The following is a 20416-nucleotide window of genomic DNA, read 5'->3' on the forward strand; positions in this document are numbered from 1 at the left end:
AAAATTGAGAAAGTATGACGTTGACATGTCCAATCAAAGCTACGGTATATCATGTGATTAACCGTCATTTTATCTGTGGCCGATGATCTTGAGCCTTATTGGATGGGCACTTCTAATGGAAATATATGGCAGCACCCAAGGGGCATCATTCACTCCCCGTATATTTTGCAGTGACGTAGTGTCCCCGTGAGTGAGTGACAGAACACTGAGCCAATCACGGCGCAACTAGAGAACATGACCAACCCCTACCCTCTGTATTTCCCTCTGTCTGCCCCTCCACAGAAAGCACTGAGCTGAAACAGCTGCATGTTGGAGCTGCCTTATTAGGAAAGTCCTCTCTTACTCAAGAAAGCAAAAAAGAGACCATGTTGGTATGCTACTTTATAAACTCAATTATTATTATTATTTTACATTGTTTTCAAACTGACATGTGACACGTATTAAAATACCAGAATAACATGCAAAACAGGCAACAACAAAATATATATTATTATTATATTTACAGGGCCTTCGGAAAGTATTCAGACCCCTTGACTTTTTAAAATTTGTTACTGTTGATGAAATGGTTTTATCATCAATCTACATACAATACCACATAACGACAAAGCAAAAAACAGGATATAGAAATAATTTATTAATTTATAATAAAAATATTTAAGAAATATTGCATTTACGTAAGTATTCAGACCCTTTACTCAGTACTTAGTTGAAGCACCTTTGGCAGCGATTACAGCCTCTAGTCTTCTTGGGTAGGACGCTACAAGCTTGGCACCTGTGTTTGGGGAGTTTCTCCCATTCTTCTCTGTAGATCCTCTCAAGATCTGTTAGGTTGGATGGGGAGAGTTGCTGCACGGATATCTTCAGGTCTCTCAGAGATGTTCGATTGGGTTCAAGTCTGGGCTGTGGCGCCCCCACTCAAGCACATTCACAGACTTGTCCTGAAGCCACTCCTGCATTGTCTTGGATGTGTGCTTAGGGTCGTTGTCCTGTTAGAAGGTGAACCTTCGACCCAGCTGGAGGTCCTGAGCGCTCTGGAGCACGTTTTCATCAAGGATCCTCCCGGGGAAGGACTGCCCGTTCCATGATCTCGCCATCACGGTTGACAACTCCATTGTGTCCTCCTCCCAGAGCGCTAAGAACCTTGGCGTGATCCTGGACAACACCCTGTCGTTCTCAACTAACATCAAGGCGGTGGCCCGTTCCTGTAGGTTCATGCTCTACAACATCCGCAGAGTACGACCCTGCCTCACACAGGAAGCGGCGCAGGTCCTAATCCAGGCACTTGTCATCTCCCGTCTGGATTACTGCAACTCGCTGTTGGCTGGGCTCCCTGCCTGTGCCATTAAACCCCTACAACTCATCCAGAACGCCGCAGCCCGTCTGGTGTTCAACCTTCCCAAGTTCTCTCACGTCACCCCTCTCCTCCGTTCTCTCCACTGGCTTCCAGTTGAAGCTCGCATCCGCTACAAGACCATGGTGCTTGCCTACGGAGCTGTGAGGGGAACGGCACCTCAGTACCTCCAGGCTCTGATCAGGCCCTACACCCAAACAAGGGCACTGCGTTCATCCACCTCTGGCCTGCTCGCCTCCCTACCACTGAGGAAGTACAGTTCCCGCTCAGCCCAGTCTAAACTGTTCGCTGCTCTGGCCCCCCATTGGTGGAACAAACTCCCTCACGACGCCAGGACAGCGGAGTCAATCACCACCTTCCGGAGACACCTGAAACCCCACCTCTTTAAGGAATACCTAGGATAGGATAAAGTAATCCTTCTCACCCCACCCCCCCCCTTTAAGATTTAGATGCACTATTGTAAAGTGACTGTTCCACTGGATGTCATAAGGTGAATGCACCAATTTGTAAGTCGCTCTGGATAAGAGCGTCTGCTAAATGACTTAAATGTAATGTAAATGTAAGGATCTCTCTGTACTTTGCTCCATTCATCTTTCCCTAGATCTTGACAGTCTATCAGTCCCTGCCTATGAAAAACATCCCCACAGCATGATGATTCCACCACCATGCTTCACCGTAGGGTTGGTGCCAAGTTTCCTCCAGAAGTGACGCTTAGCATTCAGGCCAAAGAGTTCAATCTTGGTTTCATCAAACCAGAGAATCTTGTTTCTCAAGGTCTGAGAGTCTTTAGGTGCCTTTTGGCAAACTCCAAGAGAGCTTCATGTGCCTTTTACTGAGGAGTGGCTTCCATCTGGCCACTTTACCAGAAAGGCCTGATTGGTGGAGTGCTGCAGAGATGGTTGTCCTTCTGGAAGGTTCTCCCATCTTCACAGAGGAACTGTAGAGTTCTGTCGGTGACCATTAGTTTGGTCAGGCGGCTCTAGGAAGAGTCTTGGTGTTTCCAAACTTCTTCCCTTTAAGAATGATGGAGGCCACTGTGTTCTTGGGGACCTTCAATGCTGCAGGAATGTTTTGGTACCCTTCCCCAGATCTGTGCCTCGACACAATCCTGTCTCGGAGCTCTACGGACAATTCCTTTAACCTCATGGTTTGGTTTTTGCTCTACCATGTACTGTCAACTGTGGGACCTTATATAGACAGGTGTGAGCTTTTCCAAATCATGTCCAATCAATTGAATTTACCACAGGTGGACTCCAATCAATTGTAGAAACATCTCAAGGATGATCAATGGAAACAGGATGCACCTGAGCTCAATGCTGAGTCTCATAGCAAAGGGTCTGAATACTTATGTAAGTAAGGTATTTCTGTTTAAAAATGTTAATACATTTGCAAACATTGCAAAAACTTGTTTTTGCTTTGTCATAACTGGGTATTGTGTGTAGATTGCTGAGGATTTAAAAAAAATGTAATCCGTTTTAGGAGAAGCCAGTAACGTAACAAAATGTGGACAGGGTCGAGGGGTCTGAATACTTTTTTCATATGCTAAACAGGTGGGGCTCAAACCAGGTGGGGCTCAAACCAGGTGGGGCTCAAACCAGGTGGGGCTCAAACCAGGTGGAGCTCAAACCAGGTGGGGCTCAAACCAGGTGGGGCTCAAACCAGGTGGAGCTCAAACCAGGTGGGGCTCAAACCAGGTGGGGCTCAAACCAGGTGGGGCTCAAACCAGGTGGGGCTCTGTTGTAGCAGGAGTACATTTATCTACTGGCAGGGTTTATATTATATATATATATATATATATATATATATATATATATATATATATATATATATCTACATATATATATATCTACATGTATCTACTGGCAGGATGTCACGCCTTCCTCCGAAGTGGGCTCCTCCCCTCGTTCGTTCGGCGGTCGACGTCACCGGCCTTCTAGCCATCTCCGCTCCATTTCCCCATGAGTCCATTTGTTTTGTCTTGTTCCCCGAACACCTGGTTTACATTCCCCAACCACACTGCATGTATTTATTCCTCTGTCCCCCCCCCATGTCTATGTGTGGAATTGTTTTTGTTTCGTGTTACCAGGCTGGTTTATCTCCTTGTATTGTTTCGTGTTACCAGGCTGGTTTATCTCCTTGTATTGTTTCGTGTTACCAGGCTGGTTTATCTCCTTGTATTGCTTCGTGTTACCAGGCTGGTTTATCTCCTTGTATTGCTTCGTGTTACCAGGCTGGTTTATCTCCTTGTATTGTTTCGTGTTACCAGGCTGGTTTATCTCCTTGTATTGTTTCGTGTTACCAGGCTGGTTTATCTCCTTGTATTGTTTCGTGTTACCAGGCTGGTTTATCTCCTTGTATTGTTTCGTGTTACCAGGCTGGTTTATCTCCTTGTATTGCTTCGTGTTACCAGGCTGGTTTATCTCCTTGTATTGCTTCGTGTTACCAGGCTGGTTTATCTCCTTGTATTGTTTCGTGTTACCAGGCTGGTTTATCTCCTTGTATTGTTTCGTGTTACCAGGCTGGTTTATCTCCTTGTATTGTTTCGTGTTACCAGGCTGGTTTATCTCCTTGTATTGTTTCGTGTTACCAGGCTGGTTTATCTCCTTGTATTGTTTCGTGTTACCAGGCTGGTTTATCTCCTTGTATTGCTTCGTGTTACCAGGCTGGTTTATCTCCTTGTATTGTTTCGTGTTACCAGGCTGGTTTATCTCCTTGTATTGTTTCGTGTTACCAGGCTGGTTTATCTCCTTGTATTGTTTCGTGTTACCAGGCTGGTTTATCTCCTTGTATTGTTTCGTGTTACCAGGCTGGTTTATCTCCTTGTATTGTTTCGTGTTACCAGGCTGGTTTATCTCCTTGTATTGTTTCGTGTTACCAGGCTGGTTTATCTCCTTGTATTGTTTCGTGTTACCAGGCTGGTTTATCCCCAGTAGCCCCCTCTGTTCCAGATGGTAGAGGCCAGTAGCCCCCTCTGTTCCAGATGGTAGAGGCCAGTAGCCCCCTCTGTTCCAGATGGTAGAGGCCAGTAGCCCCCTCTGTTCCAGATGGTAGAGGCCAGTAGCCCCCTCTGTTCCAGATGGTAGAGGCCAGTAAGCCCCTCTGTTATAGATGGTAGAGGCCAGTAGCCCCCTCTGTTCCAGATGGTAGAGGCCAGTAGCCCCCTCTGTTCCAGATGGTAGAGGCCAGTAGCCCCCTCTGTTCCAGATGGTAGAGGCCAGTAGCCCCCTCTGTTCCAGATGGTAGAGGCCAGTAGCCCCCTCTGTTCCAGATGGTAGAGGCCAGTACACACCTCCGTTATAGATGGTAGAGGCCAGTACACCCCTCCGTTATAGATGGTAGAGGCCAGTACACCCCTCTGTTATAGATGGTAGAGGCCAGTAGCCCCCTCTGTTCCAGATGGTAGAGGCCAGTAGCCCCCTCTGTTCCAGATGGTAGAGGCCAGTAGCCCCCTCTGTTCCAGAGCCCCCTCTGTTCCAGATGGTAGAGGCCAGTAGCCCCCTCTGTTCCAGATGGTAGAGGCCAGTAGCCCCCTCTGTTCCAGATGGTAGAGGCCAGTAAGCCCCTCTGTTATAGATGGTAGAGGCCAGTAGCCCCCTCTGTTCCAGATGGTAGAGGCCAGTAGCCCCCTCTGTTCCAGATGGTAGAGGCCAGTAGCCCCCTCTGTTCCAGATGGTAGAGGCCAGTAGCCCCCTCTGTTCCAGATGGTAGAGGCCAGTAGCCCCCTCTGTTCCAGATGGTAGAGGCCAGTACACACCTCCGTTATAGATGGTAGAGGCCAGTACACCCCTCCGTTATAGATGGTAGAGGCCAGTACACCCCTCCGTTATAGGTGGTAGAGGCCATTACACCTCTCTGTTCCAGATGGTAGAGGCCAGTAAGCCCCTTCCTTATAGATGGTAGAGGCCAGTAGACCCCTCTGTTCCAGATGGTAGAGGCCAGTAGCCCCCTCTGTTCCAGATGGTAGAGGCCAGTAGCCCCTCCGTTATAGATGGTAGAGGCCAGTAAGCCCCTCCGTTATAGATGGTAGAGGCCAGTAAGCCCCTCCGTTATAGATGGTAGAGGCCAGTAGCCCCCTCTGTTCCAGATGGTAGAGGCCATAAAGACACCCGTCTGACATTCTTACAGGTGGGATGGATCAAACCACATCTGCCAGACATCTTTGTGGTTTCCTCTCACCCCTGTTTCAAGGGAGGGTGGGAGGTAGAGAGAGAGAGAGGGAGGGAGGGAGGGAGCTAGGGTGAGAGAGAGAGAGGGAGGGAGGGAGGGAGGGAGCTAGAGAGAGAGTGAGGGAGGGAGTGAGGGAGGGAGCTAGAGAGAGAGAGAGAGGGAGCGAGGGTGCTAGAGAGAGAGAGAGGGAGGGAAGGAGCTAGAGAGGGAGGGAGGGAGGTAGAGAGAGAGCGAGGGAGGGAGCTAGAGAGAGAGAGAGAGAGAGAGAGGGAGCTAGAGAGAGGGAGGGAGGGAGGGAGGGAGGGAGGGAGGGAGTGGGAGCGAGGGGTGAGAGGAGAAAGAGGGAGGGAAGGAGCTAGAGAGGGAGGGAGCTAGAGAGAGAGAGGGAGGGAGGGAGGGAGCTAGAGAGAGGGAGGGAGGGAGGGAGCTAGAGAGAGAGAGAGAGGGAGGGAGGGAGTTAGAGAGAGAGGAGAGGGAGGGAGGGAGGAGAGAGAGAGAGGGAGGGAGGGAGAGAGGAAGGGAGGGAGGGAGCTAGAGAGAGAGAGAGAGGAGAGGAGGGAGGGAGCTAGAGAGAGAGAGAGAGGGAGGGAGAGGGAGGGAGGGAGGGGGATGGAGGGTGGGAGGGAGGGAGGGTTGGGAGCTAGAGAGAGAGAGGGAGGGAGAGAGGGAGGGAGGGAGGGAGCTAGAGAGAGAGAGAGAGGGAGGGAGAGAGGGAGGGAGGGAGGGGGATGGAGGGAGGGAGGGAGGGGGGAGAGGGAGGAGGGGGATGGAGAGAGAGGGAGGGAGAGAGGGAGGGAGGGGGATGGAGAGAGAGGGAGGGAGAGAGGGAGGGAGGGAGGGGGATGGAGAGAGAGGGAGGGAGAGAGGGAGGGAGGGAGGGGGAAGGGTGTTTGAGTGATAATGAAGAATGAGGGGGTGTGGAGAAGAGATACATCCTATCACTAATTTAAGAGCTCTGCCACCTTCAGCCAACATCCCAAACCCAGCTGCTCCCTCTCTTCTCTCTCCATCCAGGTGAATGGACAAACACAGCCTGAAAAATAGCAAGCAAGCTAGAGAGAGAGAGAGAGAGACGGATGAAACACATGGCAACAATACAGGAGGTTTATAATCAGACTGGGGAGATAGCAGCTTGTACCCAGGAGTGTGTCGTCTGAACACCACGGAGAGAACAGACCAGCAATCATCTCTTCCTGCTTGTGTGTGTGTGTGTGTGTGTGTGTGTGTGTGTGTGTGTGTGTGTGTGTGTGTGTGTGTGTGTGTGTGTGTGTGTGTGTGTGTGTGTGTGTGTGTGTGTGTATCTGACAGACAGAGTGCAGTGGAATAGCAGGAGTTGGTTTTCGGGGGAAGACAGCGCCACTGATCCATTACAACAGAGATTCTCTGACAACCGAAAGAGCAGCAACTTCAAGGAGCGTAACACACTGTGGATAAATTGAGAGTTTCTGAGGGAACGAGAAGATTGAAGACAGAGAGAGAAAGACTTTCGTTGTTCTTCTCTGCTCCACTTACCCTGACCCTTCTCCCTCTCCCTCACTCCCCCTACCCCCCTCGTCCTCGTCTCACCTGAGATGGACCGGCTGCTGGCTCTGGCCCTGGTCTACCTGGTGTACCTGTCGACTGCAGTGATTGGCTCAGAGAAGAAGCACCGGGTGCAGCATGGACCCTGCAGTTACACCTTCATTCTCCCAGAGGTGGAACACTGCCAGCCCCTCAAAGACTTCCAGGTAACCAACTCCCTCCAGAGGGATTCCCCACCACCGCCTGCCCCGGACCCAGGATCGAGTCACCCTGAGCAGGACAAAGACCAGCCCGCTAGGTCCTCATGGCAGGAGAGGAAGATGGAGAGACTGGAGAGCTCCACAGAGAATAATACACAATGGTTGCAGAAGGTAACACATCTTCCTCTTTCCGTTCTCCCTCAGGGTTCACTAAACCAGAGGTAGTCACTAAAGAGAGAGAGAGTGTGTGTGTGTGTGTGTGTGTGTGTATGTATGTGTGAGTTTGCATGTGTATGTGTGAGTTTGCACGTGAGTGAGTGTGAGAGATGGTGAGTGTGTTGGTGACAGAGAGGGAGAGTGTGTTGGTGACAGAGAGAGGGAGTGTGTTGGTGACAGAGAGAGGGAGTGTGTTGGTGACAGAGAGAGGGAGAGTGTGTTGGTGACAGAGAGAGGAGAGTGTGTTGGTGACAGAGAGATGGAGAGTGTGTTGGTGACAGAGAGAGGGAGTGTGTTGGTGACAGAGAGAGGGAGTGTGTTGGTGACAGAGAGATGGAGAGTGTGTTGGTGACAGAGAGAGGGAGTGTGTTGGTGACAGAGAGAGGGAGTGTGTTGGTGACAGAGAGTGTTGGTGACAGAGAGAGGGAGTGTGTTGGTGACAGAGAGAGGGAGTGTGTTGGTGACAGAGAGGGAGTGTGTTGGTGACAGAGGTGGGAGTGTGTTGGTGACAGAGAGAGGGAGTGTGTTGGTGACAGAGAGAGAGAGAGTGTGTTGGTGACAGAGAGAGGGAGTGTGTTGGTGACAGAGAGAGAGAGTGTGTTGGTGACAGAGAGATGGAGAGTGTGTTGGTGACAGAGAGAGGGGAGTGTGTTGGTGACAGAGAGAGTGTGTTGGTAACAGAGAGTGAGAGAGAGTGTGTTGGTGACAGAGAGAGGGAGTGTGTTGGTGACAGAGAGAGGAGAGTGTGTTGGTGACAGAGAGAGGGAGAGTGTGTTGGTGACAGAGAGAGGGAGAGTGTGTTGGTAACAGAGAGGAGAGTGTGTTGGTGACAGAGAGAGGGAGAGTGTGTTGGTGACAGAGAGGGAGAGAGAGAGGAGAGTGTGTTGGTGACAGAGAGAGGGAGAGTGTGTTGGTGACAGAGAGAGAGGAGAGTGTGTTGGTGACAGAGAGAGGAGAGGGAGTGTGTTGGTGACAGAGAGGGAGAGTGTGTTGGTGACAGAGAGGAGAGTGTGTTGGTGACAGAGAGGGAGTGTGTTGGTGACAGAGAGAGGGAGAGTGACAGAGAGAGAGAGTGTGTTGGTGACAGAGAGAGTGTTGGTGACAGAGAGAGAGAGAGTGTGTTGGTGACAGAGAGAGGGAGAGTGTGTTGGTGACAGAGAGAGGGAGAGTGTGTTGGTGACAGAGAGGAGAGAGTGTTGGTGACAGAGAGGAGAGTGTGTTGGTGACAGAGAGGAGAGTGTGTTGGTGACAGAGAGGGAGAGTGTTGGTGACAGAGAGGAGAGTGTGTTGGTGAGAGACAGAGAGGGAGAGTGTGTTGGTGACAGAGAGAGGGAGAGTGTGTTGGTGACAGAGAGAGGGAGAGTGTGTTGGTGACAGAGAGGGAGAGTGTGTTGGTGACAGAGAGGGAGAGTGTGTTGGTGACAGAGAGAGGGAGAGTGTGTTGGTGACAGAGAGAGAGGGAGAGTGTGTTGGTGACAGAGTGTGAGAGGGAGAGTGTGTTGGTGACAGAGAGAGGGAGAGTGTGTTGGTGACAGAGAGAGAGAGGGAGAGTGTGTTGGTGACAGAGAGGGAGAGTGTGTTGGTGACAGAGAGAGGGAGAGTGTGTTGGTGACAGAGAGAGTGTGTTGGTGACAGAGAGGGAGAGTGTGTTGGTGACAGAGAGAGGGAGAGTGTGTTGGTGACAGAGAGAGGGAGAGTGTGTTGGTAACAGAGAGGGAGAGTGTGTTGGTGACAGAGAGAGGGAGAGTGTGTTGGTGACAGAGAGAGGGAGAGTGTGTTGGTAACAGAGAGAGGGAGAGTGTGTTGGTGACAGAGAGAGGGAGAGTGTGTTGGTGACAGAGAGGGAGAGTGTGTTGGTGACAGAGAGAGGGAGAGTGTGTTGGTGACAGAGAGGGAGTGTGTTGGTGACAGAGAGGGAGTGTGTTGGTGACAGAGAGAGGAGAGTGTGTTGGTGACAGAGAGAGGGAGAGTGTGTTGGTGACAGAGAGAGGGAGAGTGTGTTGGTGACAGAGAGAGGGAGAGTGTGTTGGTGACAGAGAGGGAGAGTGTTGGTGACAGAGAGAGGGAGAGTGTGTTGGTGACAGAGAGAGGGAGAGTGTGTTGGTGACAGAGAGAGGGAGAGTGTGTTGGTGACAGAGAGAGGGAGAGTGTGTTGGTGACAGAGAGAGGGAGAGTGTGTTGGTGACAGAGAGAGGGAGAGTGTGTTGGTGACAGAGAGAGGGAGAGTGTGTTGGTGACAGAGAGAGGGAGAGTGTGTTGGTGACAGAGAGAGAGAGTGTGTTGGTGACAGAGAGGGAGAGTGTGTTGGTGACAGAGAGAGGGAGAGTGTGTTGGTGACAGAGAGAGGGAGAGTGTGTTGGTGACAGAGAGAGGGAGAGTGTGTTGGTGACAGAGAGAGAGTGTGTTGGTGACAGAGAGAGAGTGTGTTGGTGACAGAGAGGGAGAGTGTGTTGGTGACAGAGAGAGGGAGAGTGTGTTGGTGACAGAGAGAGGGAGAGAGAGAGGGAGAGTGTGTTGGTGACAGAGAGAGGGAGAGTGTGTTGGTGACAGAGAGAGGGAGAGTGTGTTGGTGACAGAGAGAGGGAGAGTGTGTTGGTGACAGAGAGAGGGAGAGTGTGTTGGTGACAGAGAGGGAGAGTGTGTTGGTGACAGAGAGAGGGAGAGTGTGTTGGTGACAGAGAGAGGGAGAGTGTGTTGGTGACAGAGAGAGGGAGAGTGTGTTGGTGACAGAGAGAGGGAGAGTGTTGGTGACAGAGAGGGAGAGTGTTGGTGACAGAGAGAGGGAGAGTGTGTTGGTGACAGAGAGAGGGAGAGTGTGTTGGTGACAGAGAGAGGGAGAGTGTGTTGGTGACAGAGAGAGGGAGAGTGTGTTGGTGACAGAGAGAGGGAGAGTGTGTTGGTGACAGAGAGAGGGAGAGTGTGTTGGTGACAGAGAGAGGGAGAGTGTGTTGGTGACAGAGAGAGGGAGAGTGTGTTGGTAACAGAGAGAGGGAGAGTGTGTTGGTGACAGAGAGAGGGAGAGTGTGTTGGTGACAGAGAGAGGGAGAGTGTGTTGGTGACAGAGGTGGGAGTGTGTTGGTGACAGAGAGAGGGAGTGTGTTGGTGACAGAGAGAGGGAGAGTGTGTTGGTGACAGAGAGGGAGAGTGTTGGTGACAGAGAGGGAGAGTGTTGGTGACAGAGAGAGGGAGAGTGTGTTGGTGACAGAGAGAGGGAGAGTGTGTTGGTGACAGAGAGAGGGAGAGTGTGTTGGTGACAGAGAGAGGGAGAGTGTGTTGGTGACAGAGAGAGGGAGAGTGTGTTGGTGACAGAGAGGGAGTGTGTTGGTGACAGAGAGAGGGAGAGTGTGTTGGTAACAGAGAGAGGGAGAGTGTGTTGGTGACAGAGAGAGGGAGAGTGTGTTGGTGACAGAGAGAGGGAGAGTGTGTTGGTGACAGAGAGAGGGAGAGTGTGTTGGTGACAGAGAGAGGGAGAGTGTGTTGGTGACAGAGAGGGGGGAGTGTGTTGGTGACAGAGAGAGGGAGAGTGTGTTGGTGACAGAGAGAGGGAGAGTGTGTTGGTGACAGAGAGAGGGAGAGTGTGTTGGTGACAGAGAGAGGGAGAGTGTGTTGGTGACAGAGAGAGGGAGAGTGTGTTGGTGACATGGCTGGAAATGCGTGACTAATGTTCTGTGGTTTAACAGGCCTATTAAATGACTGATATCCTGTGGTGAAGCACATACCCACTACCCTCTGTAGTGCCTTGCGGTTGGAGGCTGAGCATGGGCCTTTACCAGGAAGTGATGCCACCAGACAGGATGCTCTCGATGGTGTAGCTGTCGAAAGGTTTGAGGATCTGAGGACCCATGCCAAATCTTTTCAGTCTCCTGAAGGGGGAATAGGTTTTGTCGTGCCCTCTTCACGACTGTCATGAACATGGACCATGTTAATTTGTTGGTGATGTGGACACCAAGAACTTGATGTTCTCAACCTGCCCGGTCAATGAGAATGGGGGGCTCGGTCCTCCTTTTCCTGTAGTCCACAATCAACTCCTTTGTCTTGATCACGTCGAGGGGGAGGTTGTTGTCCTGGTACCACACGGCCAGGTCTCCGACCTCCTCCCTATAGGCGGTCTCATCGTAGTCGATGATCAGGCCTACCACTGTTGTGTCATCAGCAGTACAGGAGGGGGCTGAGCACGCACCTCTGAGGGGCCCCTGTGTTGAGGACCAGTGTGGCGGATGTGTTGTTACCTACCCTTACAACCTAGGGGCGGCCCGTCAGGAAGTCCAGGATCCAGTTAGAGAGGGTGGTGTTAAGTCCCAGAGTCCTTAGCTTAGTGATGAGCTTTGAGGGCACTATGGTGTTGAACGCTAAGCTGTAGTCAATGAACAGCATTCTCATGTAGGTGTTCCTTTTGTCCAGGTGAGAAAGGGCAGTGTGGAGGGCAATAGAGATTGCATCATCTGTTGATCTGTTGGGGCGGTATGCAAATTGGAGTAGGTCTAGGGTTTCTGGGATGATGATGTTGATGTGTATATCTCTCTCTCCTGTCCGTATTCCTGGTATTCCCTGTATATCTCTCTCTCTCCTGACCGTATTCCTGGTATTCCCTGTATCTCTCTCTCTCTCTCTCCTGACCATATTCCTGGTATTCCCTGTATATCTCTCTCTCTCCTGTCCATATTCCTGGTATTCCCTGTATATCTCTCTCCTGACCATATTCCTGGTATTCCCTGTCTCTCTCTCTCCTGACCATATTCCTGGTATTCCCTGTATATCTCTCTCTCTCCTGACCATATTCCTGGTATTCCCTATATATCTCTCTCTCCTGACCATATTCCTGGTATTCCCTGTATATCTCTCTCTCGTCTGTCCATATTCCTGGTATTCCCTGTATATGTCTCTCCTGACCATATTCCTGGTATTCCCTGTATATCTCTCTCTCCTGATCGTATTCCTGGTATTCCCTGTATATCTCTCTCTCTCCTGACCGTATTCCTGGTATTCCCTATATCTCTCTCTCTCCTGACCGTATTCCTGGTATTCCCTGTATATCTCTCTCTCCTGACCGTATTCCTGGTATTCCCTATATCTCTCTCTCTCCTGACCGTATTCCTGGTATTCCCTGTATTCCAGCTGGAGAGGTCCATCCAGGAGAACCTGCGTGCTGGGATGGAGGAGATGAAGACAAACGCTGTTCACACCCAGACGGCGGCCATGTTGGAGATCGGGACTAAACTCTTCAGCCAATCAGCCGAGCAGACCCGCAAATTGACAGATGTGGAGACCCAGGTAAGCCAATCGGAGGACCTGTTGTGAAGACTACCTCCACCCTCTTGCCATGGTCCCTGACCCTTCCATGAAGATATATGATGACAACTGGCTTGCTGATCATTTAGAGGTCGAACAATCCTGGTCTGAAAGAGGCTTTTGGTTCAGCCCTGCAACAAAAGACATGATTCAACTTTCAATGTTTTGATTAGTTGCTATGTTGTCCCAGGTGTGATTCATTGATTAGGCCAGTTGTCCCAGGTGTGATTCATTGATTAGGCCAGTTGTCCCAGGTGTGATTCATTGATTAGGCCAGTTGTCCCAGGTGTGATTCATTGATTAGGCCAGTTGTCCCAGGTGTGTTTCATTGATTAGGCCAGTTGTCCCAGGTGTGATTCATTGATTAGGCCAGTTATCCCAGGTGTGATTCATTGATTAGGTCAGTTGTCCCAGGTGTGATTCATTGATTAGGCCAGTTGTCCCAGGTGTGATTCATTGATTAGGCCAGGTGTGATTCATTGATTAGGCCAGTTGTCCCAGGTGTGATTCATTGATTAGGCCAGGTGTGATATATTGATTAGGCCAGGTGTGATTCATTGATTAGGCCAGGTGTGATTCATTGATTAGGCCAGTTGTCCCAGGTGTGATTCATTGATTAGGCCAGTTGTCCCAGGTGTGATTCATTGATTAGGCCAGGTGTGATACATTGATTAGGCCAGGTGTAATTCATTGATTAGGCCAGTTGTCCCAGGTGTGATACATTGATTAGGCCAGGTGTGATAGTTTGATTAGGCCAGGTGTGATTCATTGATTAGGCCAGGTGTTATTAATTGATTAGGCCAGTTGTCCCAGGTGTGATTCATTGATTAGGCCAGTTGTCCCAGGTGTGATTCATTGATTAGGCCAGTTGTCCCAGGTGTGATTCATTGATTAGGCCAGTTGTCCCAGGTGTGATTCATTGATTAGGCCAGTTGTCCCAGGTGTGATTCATTGATTAGGCCAGGTGTGATACATTTATTAGGCCAGGTGTGATTCATTGATTAGGCCAGTTGTCCCAGGTGTGATTCATTGATTAGGCCAGTTGTCCCAGGTGTGATTCATTGATTAGGCCAGTTGTCCCAGGTGTGATTCATTGATTAGGCCAGTTGTCCCAGGTGTGTTTCATTGATTAGGCCAGTTGTCCCAGGTGTGATTCATTGATTAGGCCAGTTATCCCAGGTGTGATTCATTGATTAGGTCAGTTGTCCCAGGTGTGATTCATTGATTAGGCCAGTTGTCCCAGGTGTGATTCATTGATTAGGCCAGGTGTGATTCATTGATTAGGCCAGTTGTCCCAGGTGTGATTCATTGATTAGGCCAGGTGTGATATATTGATTAGGCCAGGTGTGATTCATTGATTAGGCCAGGTGTGATTCATTGATTAGGCCAGTTGTCCCAGGTGTGATTCATTGATTAGGCCAGTTGTCCCAGGTGTGATTCATTGATTAGGCCAGGTGTGATACATTGATTAGGCCAGGTGTAATTCATTGATTAGGCCAGTTGTCCCAGGTGTGATACATTGATTAGGCCAGGTGTGATAGTTTGATTAGGCCAGGTGTGATTCATTGATTAGGCCAGGTGTTATTAATTGATTAGGCCAGTTGTCCCAGGTGTGATTCATTGATTAGGCCAGTTGTCCCAGGTGTGATTCATTGATTAGGCCAGTTGTCCCAGGTGTGATTCATTGATTAGGCCAGTTGTCCCAGGTGTGATTCATTGATTAGGCCAGTTGTCCCAGGTGTGATTCATTGATTAGGCCAGGTGTGATACATTTATTAGGCCAGGTGTGATTCATTGATTAGGCCAGTTGTCCCAGGTGTGATTAATTGATTAGGCCAGTTGTCCCAGGTGTGATTCATTGATTAGGCCAGTTGTCCCAGGTGTGATTCATTGATTAGGCCAGGTGTGATTCATTGATTAGGCCAGTTGTCCCAGGTGTGATTCATTGATTAGGCCAGTTGTCCCAGGTGTAATACATTGATTAGGCCAGGTATGATTCATTGATTAGGCCAGTTGTCCCAGGTGTGATTAATTGATTAGGCCAGTTGTCCCAGGTGTGATTCATTGATTAGGCCAGTTGTCCCAGGTGTAATACATTGATTAGGCCAGGTATGATTCATTGATTAGGCCAGTTGTCCCAGGTGTGATTCATTGATTAGGCCAATTGTCCCAGGTGTGATTCATTGATTAGGCCAGTTGTCCCAGGTGTGATTCATTGATTAGGCCAGGTGTGATATATTGATTAGGCCAGGTGTGATTCATTGATTAGGCCAGGTGTGATACATTGATTAGGCCAGGTGTGATTCATTGATTAGGCCAGTTGTCCCAGGTGTGATTCATTGATTAGGGTAGTTGTCCCAGGTGTGATTCATTGATTAGGCCAGTTGTCCCAGGTGTGATACATTGATTAGGCCAGGTGTGATTCATTGATTAGGCCAGTTGTCCCGGGTGTGATTCATTGATTAGGCCAGTTGTCCCAGGTGTGATTCATTGATTAGGCCAGGTGTGATACATTGATTAGGCCAGGTATGATTCATTGATTAGGCCAGTTGTCCCAGGTGTGATTAATTGATTAGGCCAGTTGTCCCAGGTGTGATTAATTGATTAGGCCAGTTGTCCCAGGTGTGATTCATTGATTAGGCCAGGTGTGATTCATTGATTAGGCCAGTTGTCCCAGGTGTGATTAATTGATTAGGCCAGGTGTAATACATTGATTAGGCCAGGTGTGATTCATTGATTAGGCCAGTTATACCAGGTGTGATTCATTGATTAGGCCAGTTGTCCCAGGTGTGATTCATTGATTAGGCCAGTTGTCCCAGGTGTGATTCATTGATTAGGCCAGGTGTGATACATTGATTAGGCCAGGTGTGATTCATTGATTAGGCCAGTTGTCCCAGGTGTGATTCATTGATTAGGCCAGGTGTGATTCATTGATTAGGCCAGTTGTCCCAGGTGTGATTCATTGATTAGGCCAGGTGTGATTCATTGATTAGGCCAGTTGTCCCAGGTGTGATTCATTGATTAGGCCAGTTGTCCCAGGTGTAATACATTGATTAGGCCAGGTATGATTCATTGATTAGGCCAGTTGTCCCAGGTGTGATTAATTGATTAGGCCAGTTGTCCCAGGTGTGATTCATTGATTAGGCCAGTTGTCCCAGGTGTAATACATTGATTAGGCCAGGTATGATTAATTGATTAGGCCAGTTGTCCCAGGTGTGATTCATTGATTAGGCCAATTGTCCCAGGTGTGATTCATTGATTAGGCCAGTTGTCCCAGGTGTGATTAATTGATTAGGCCAGGTGTGATATATTGATTAGGCCAGGTGTGATTCATTGATTAGGCCAGGTGTGATACATTGATTAGGCCAGGTGTGATTCATTGATTAGGCCAGTTGTCCCAGGTGTGATTCATTGATTAGGGTAGTTGTCCCAGGTGTGATTCATTGATTAGGCCAGTTGTCCCAGGTGTGATACATTGATTAGGCCAGGTGTGATTCATTGATTAGGCCAGTTGTCCCGGGTGTGATTCATTGATTAGGCCAGTTGTCCCAGGTGTGATTCATTGATTAGGCCAGGTGTGATACATTGATTAGGCCAGGTATGATTAATTGATTAGGCCAGTTGTCCCAGGTGTGATTAATTGATTAGGCCAGTTGTCCCAGGTGTGATTAATTGATTAGGCCAGTTGTCCCAGGTGTGATTCATTGATTAGGCCAGGTGTGATTCATTGATTAGGCCAGTTGTCCCAGGTGTGATTAATTGATTAGGCCAGGTGTAATACATTGATTAGGCCAGGTGTGATTCATTGATTAGGCCAGTTATACCAGGTGTGATTCATTGATTAGGCCAGTTGTCCCAGGTGTGATTCATTGATTAGGCCAGTTGTCCCAGGTGTGATTCATTGATTAGGCCAGGTGTGATACATTGATTAGGCCAGGTGTGATTCATTGATTAGGCCAGTTGTCCCAGGTGTGATTCATTGATTAGGCCAGGTGTGATTCATTGATTAGGCTAGTTGTCCCAGGTGTGATTCATTGATTAGGCCAGTTGTCCCAGGTGTGATTCATTGATTAGGCCAGTCGTCCCAGGTGTGATTCATTGATTAGGCCAGGTGTGATACATTGATTAGGCCAGGTGTGATTCATTGATTAGGGCAGTTGTCCCAGGTGTGATTAATTGATTAGGCCAGTTGTCCCAGGTGTGATTCATTGATTAGGCCAGTTGTCCCAGGTGTAATACATTGATTAGGCCAGGTATGATTCATTGATTAGGCCAGTTGTCCCAGGTGTGATTCATTGATTAGGGTAGTTGTCCCAGGTGTGATTAATTGATTAGGCCAGTTGTCCCAGGTGTGATACATTGATTAGGCCAGGTGTGATTCATAGATTAGGCCAGTTGTCCCAGGTGTGATTCATTGATTAGGCCAGGTGTGATACATTGATTAGGCCAGGTGTGATTCATTGATTAGGCCAGTTGTCCCAGGTGTGATTCATTGATTAGGGTAGTTGTCCCAGGTGTGATTAATTGATTAGGCCAGTTGTCCCAGGTGTGATACATTGATTAGGCCAGGTGTGATTCATTGATTAGGGTAGTTGTCCCAGGTGTGATTCATTGATTAGGCCAGTTGTCCCAGGTGTGATTCATTGATTAGGCCAATTGTCCCAGGTGTGATTCATTGATTAGGCCAGTTGTCCCAGGTGTGATACATTGATTAGGCCAGTTGTCCCAGGTGTGATTCATTGATTAGGCCAGTTGTCCCAGGTGTGATACATTGATTAGGCCAGGTGTGATACATTGATTATGCCAGTTATCCCAGGTGTGATTCATTGATTAGGCCAGTTGTCCCAGGTGTGATACATTGATTAGGCCAGGTGTGATACATTGATTATGCCAGTTATCCCAGGTGTGATTATTTGATTAGGCCAGTTGTCCCAGGTGTGATTATTTGATAAGGCCAGTTGTCCCAGGTGTGATTCATTGATTAGGCCAGGTGTGATTAATTGATGAGGCCAGTTGTCCCAGGTGTGATTCATTGATTAGGCCAGTTGTCCCAGGTGTTATTCATTGATTAGGGTAGGTGTCCCAGGTGTGATTCATTGATTAGGCCAGTTGTCCCAGGTGTGATTCATTGATTAGGCCAGGTGTTATTCATTGATTAGGCCAGTTGTCCCAGGTGTGATTCATTGATTAGGCCAGGTGTGATTCATTGATTAGGCCAGGTGTGATTCATTGATTAGGCTAGTTGTCTCAGGTGTTATTCATTGATTAGGCCAGGTGTATTTAATTTATTAGGCCAGGTGGGATTCATTGATTAGGGTAGTTGTCACAGGTGTGATTCATTGATTAGGCCAGTTGTCCCAGGTGTGATTCATTTATTAGGCTAGTTGTCCCAGGTGTTATTAATTGATTAGGCCAGTTGTCCCAGGTGTTATTAATTGATTAGGCCAGTTGTCCCAGGTGTGATTCATTGATTAGGCCAGTTGTCCCAGGTGTGATTCATTGATTAGGCCAGGTGTGATTCATTGATTAGGCCAGTTGTCCCAGGTGTGATTCATTTATTAGGCTAGTTGTCCCAGGTGTTATTAATTGATTAGGCCAGTTGTCCCAGGTGTTATTAATTGATTAGGCCAGTTGTCCCAGGTGTTATTAATTGATTAGGCCAGTTGTCCCAGGTGTTATTAATTGATTAGGCCAGTTGTCCCAGGTGTTATTAATTGATTAGGCCAGTTGTCCCAGGTGTGATTCATTGATTAGGGTAGTTGTCCCAGGTGTGATTCATTGATTAGGCCAGGTGTAATACATTGATTAGGCCAGGTGTGATTCATTGATTAGGCCAGTTGTACCAGGTGTGATTCATTGATTAGGCCAGTTGTCCCAGGTGTGATTCATTGATTAGGCCAGGTGTGATATATTGATTAGTCCAGGTGTGATTCATTGATTAGGCCAGTTGTGCCAGGTGTTATTCATTGATTAGGCCAGTTGTCCCAGGTGTTATTAATTGATTAGGCCAGTTGTCCCAGGTGTGATTCATTGATTAGTGTAGTTGTCCCAGGTGTGATTCATTGATTAGGCCAGTTGTCCCAGGTGTGATACATTGATTAGGCCAGGTGTGATACATTGATTATGCCAGTTATCCCAGGTGTGATTATTTGATTAGGCCAGTTGTCCCAGGTGTGATTATTTGATTAGGCCAGTTGTCCCAGGTGTGATTCATTGATTAGGCCAGGTGTGATTAATTGATGAGGCCAGTTGTCCCAGGTGTGATTCATTGATTAGGCCAGTTGTCCCAGGTGTTATTCATTGATTAGGGTAGGTGTCCCAGGTGTGATTCATTGATTAGGCCAGTTGTCCCAGGTGTGATTCATTGATTAGGCCAGTTGTCCCAGGTGTGATTCATTGATTAGGCCAGGTGTGATTCATTGATTAGGCCAGGTGTGATTCATTGATTAGGCCAGGTGTGATTCATTGATTAGGCTAGTTGTCTCAGGTGTGATTCATTTATTAGGCTAGTTGTCCCAGGTGTTATTAATTGATTAGGCCAGTTGTCCCAGGTGTTATTAATTGATTAGGCCAGTTGTCCCAGGTGTGATTCATTGATTAGGCCAGTTGTCCCAGGTGTGATTCATTGATTAGGCCAGGTGTGATTCATTGATTAGGCCAGTTGTCCCAGGTGTGATTCATTTATTAGGCTAGTTGTCCCAGGTGTTATTAATTGATTTGGCCAGTTGTCCCAGGTGTTATTAATTGATTAGGCCAGTTGTCCCAGGTGTTATTAATTGATTAGGCCAGTTGTCCCAGGTGTTATTAATTGATTAGGCCAGTTGTCCCAGGTGTTATTAATTGATTAGGTCAGGTGTGATTCATTGATTAGGCCAGGTGTGATTCATTGATTAGGCTAGTTGTCTCAGGTGTTATTCATTGATTAGGCCAGGTGTGATTCATTGATTAGGCTAGTTGTCTCAGGTGTTATTCATTGATTAGGCCAGGTGTATTTAATTTATTAGGCCAGGTGGGATTCATTGATTAGGGTAGTTGTCACAGGTGTGATTCATTGATTAGGCCAGTTGTCCCAGGTGTGATTCATTTATTAGGCTAGTTGTCCCAGGTGTTATTAATTGATTAGGCCAGTTGTCCCAGGTGTTATTAATTGATTAGGCCAGTTGTCCCAGGTGTGATTCATTGATTAGGCCAGTTGTCCCAGGTGTGATTCATTGATTAGGCCAGGTGTGATTCATTGATTAGGCCAGTTGTCCCAGGTGTGATTCATTTATTAGGCTAGTTGTCCCAGGTGTTATTAATTGATTTGGCCAGTTGTCCCAGGTGTTATTAATTGATTAGGCCAGTTGTCCCAGGTGTTATTAATTGATTAGGCCAGTTGTCCCAGGTGTTATTAATTGATTAGGCCAGTTGTCCCAGGTGTTATTAATTGATTAGGTCAGTTGTCCCAGGTGTGATTCATTGATTAGGGTAGTTGTCCCAGGTGTGATTCATTAATTAGGCCAGGTGTAATACATTGATTAGGCCAGGTGTGATTCATTGATTAGGCCAGTTGTACCAGGTGTGATTCATTGATTAGGCCAGTTGTCCCAGGTGTGATTCATTGATTAGGCCAGGTGTGATATATTGATTAGTCCAGGTGTGATTCATTGATTAGGCCAGTTGTCCCAGGTGT

General features: G+C 48.3%; 1 protein-coding gene across 1 annotated transcript in view; it reads left to right on the forward strand.

The window, feature by feature from the left end:
• The first annotated feature begins 6458 nt into the window (after positions 1-6458).
• LOC124042643 (angiopoietin-2-like) overlaps positions 6459-20416 on the forward strand; it is an 87197-nt gene continuing 73239 nt past the window's right edge. Inside the window, exons 1-2 of the mRNA XM_046360719.1 lie at positions 6459-7410; positions 12571-12726. Coding sequence (XP_046216675.1) covers positions 7090-7410; positions 12571-12726 — 477 coding nt within the window. The 5' untranslated portion in view covers positions 6459-7089. The remainder of the gene's footprint in view (positions 7411-12570; positions 12727-20416) is intronic.

Source organism: Oncorhynchus gorbuscha, linkage group LG09, assembly GCF_021184085.1.
Source record: "Oncorhynchus gorbuscha isolate QuinsamMale2020 ecotype Even-year linkage group LG09, OgorEven_v1.0, whole genome shotgun sequence".
NCBI lineage: Eukaryota > Metazoa > Chordata > Actinopteri > Salmoniformes > Salmonidae > Oncorhynchus > Oncorhynchus gorbuscha.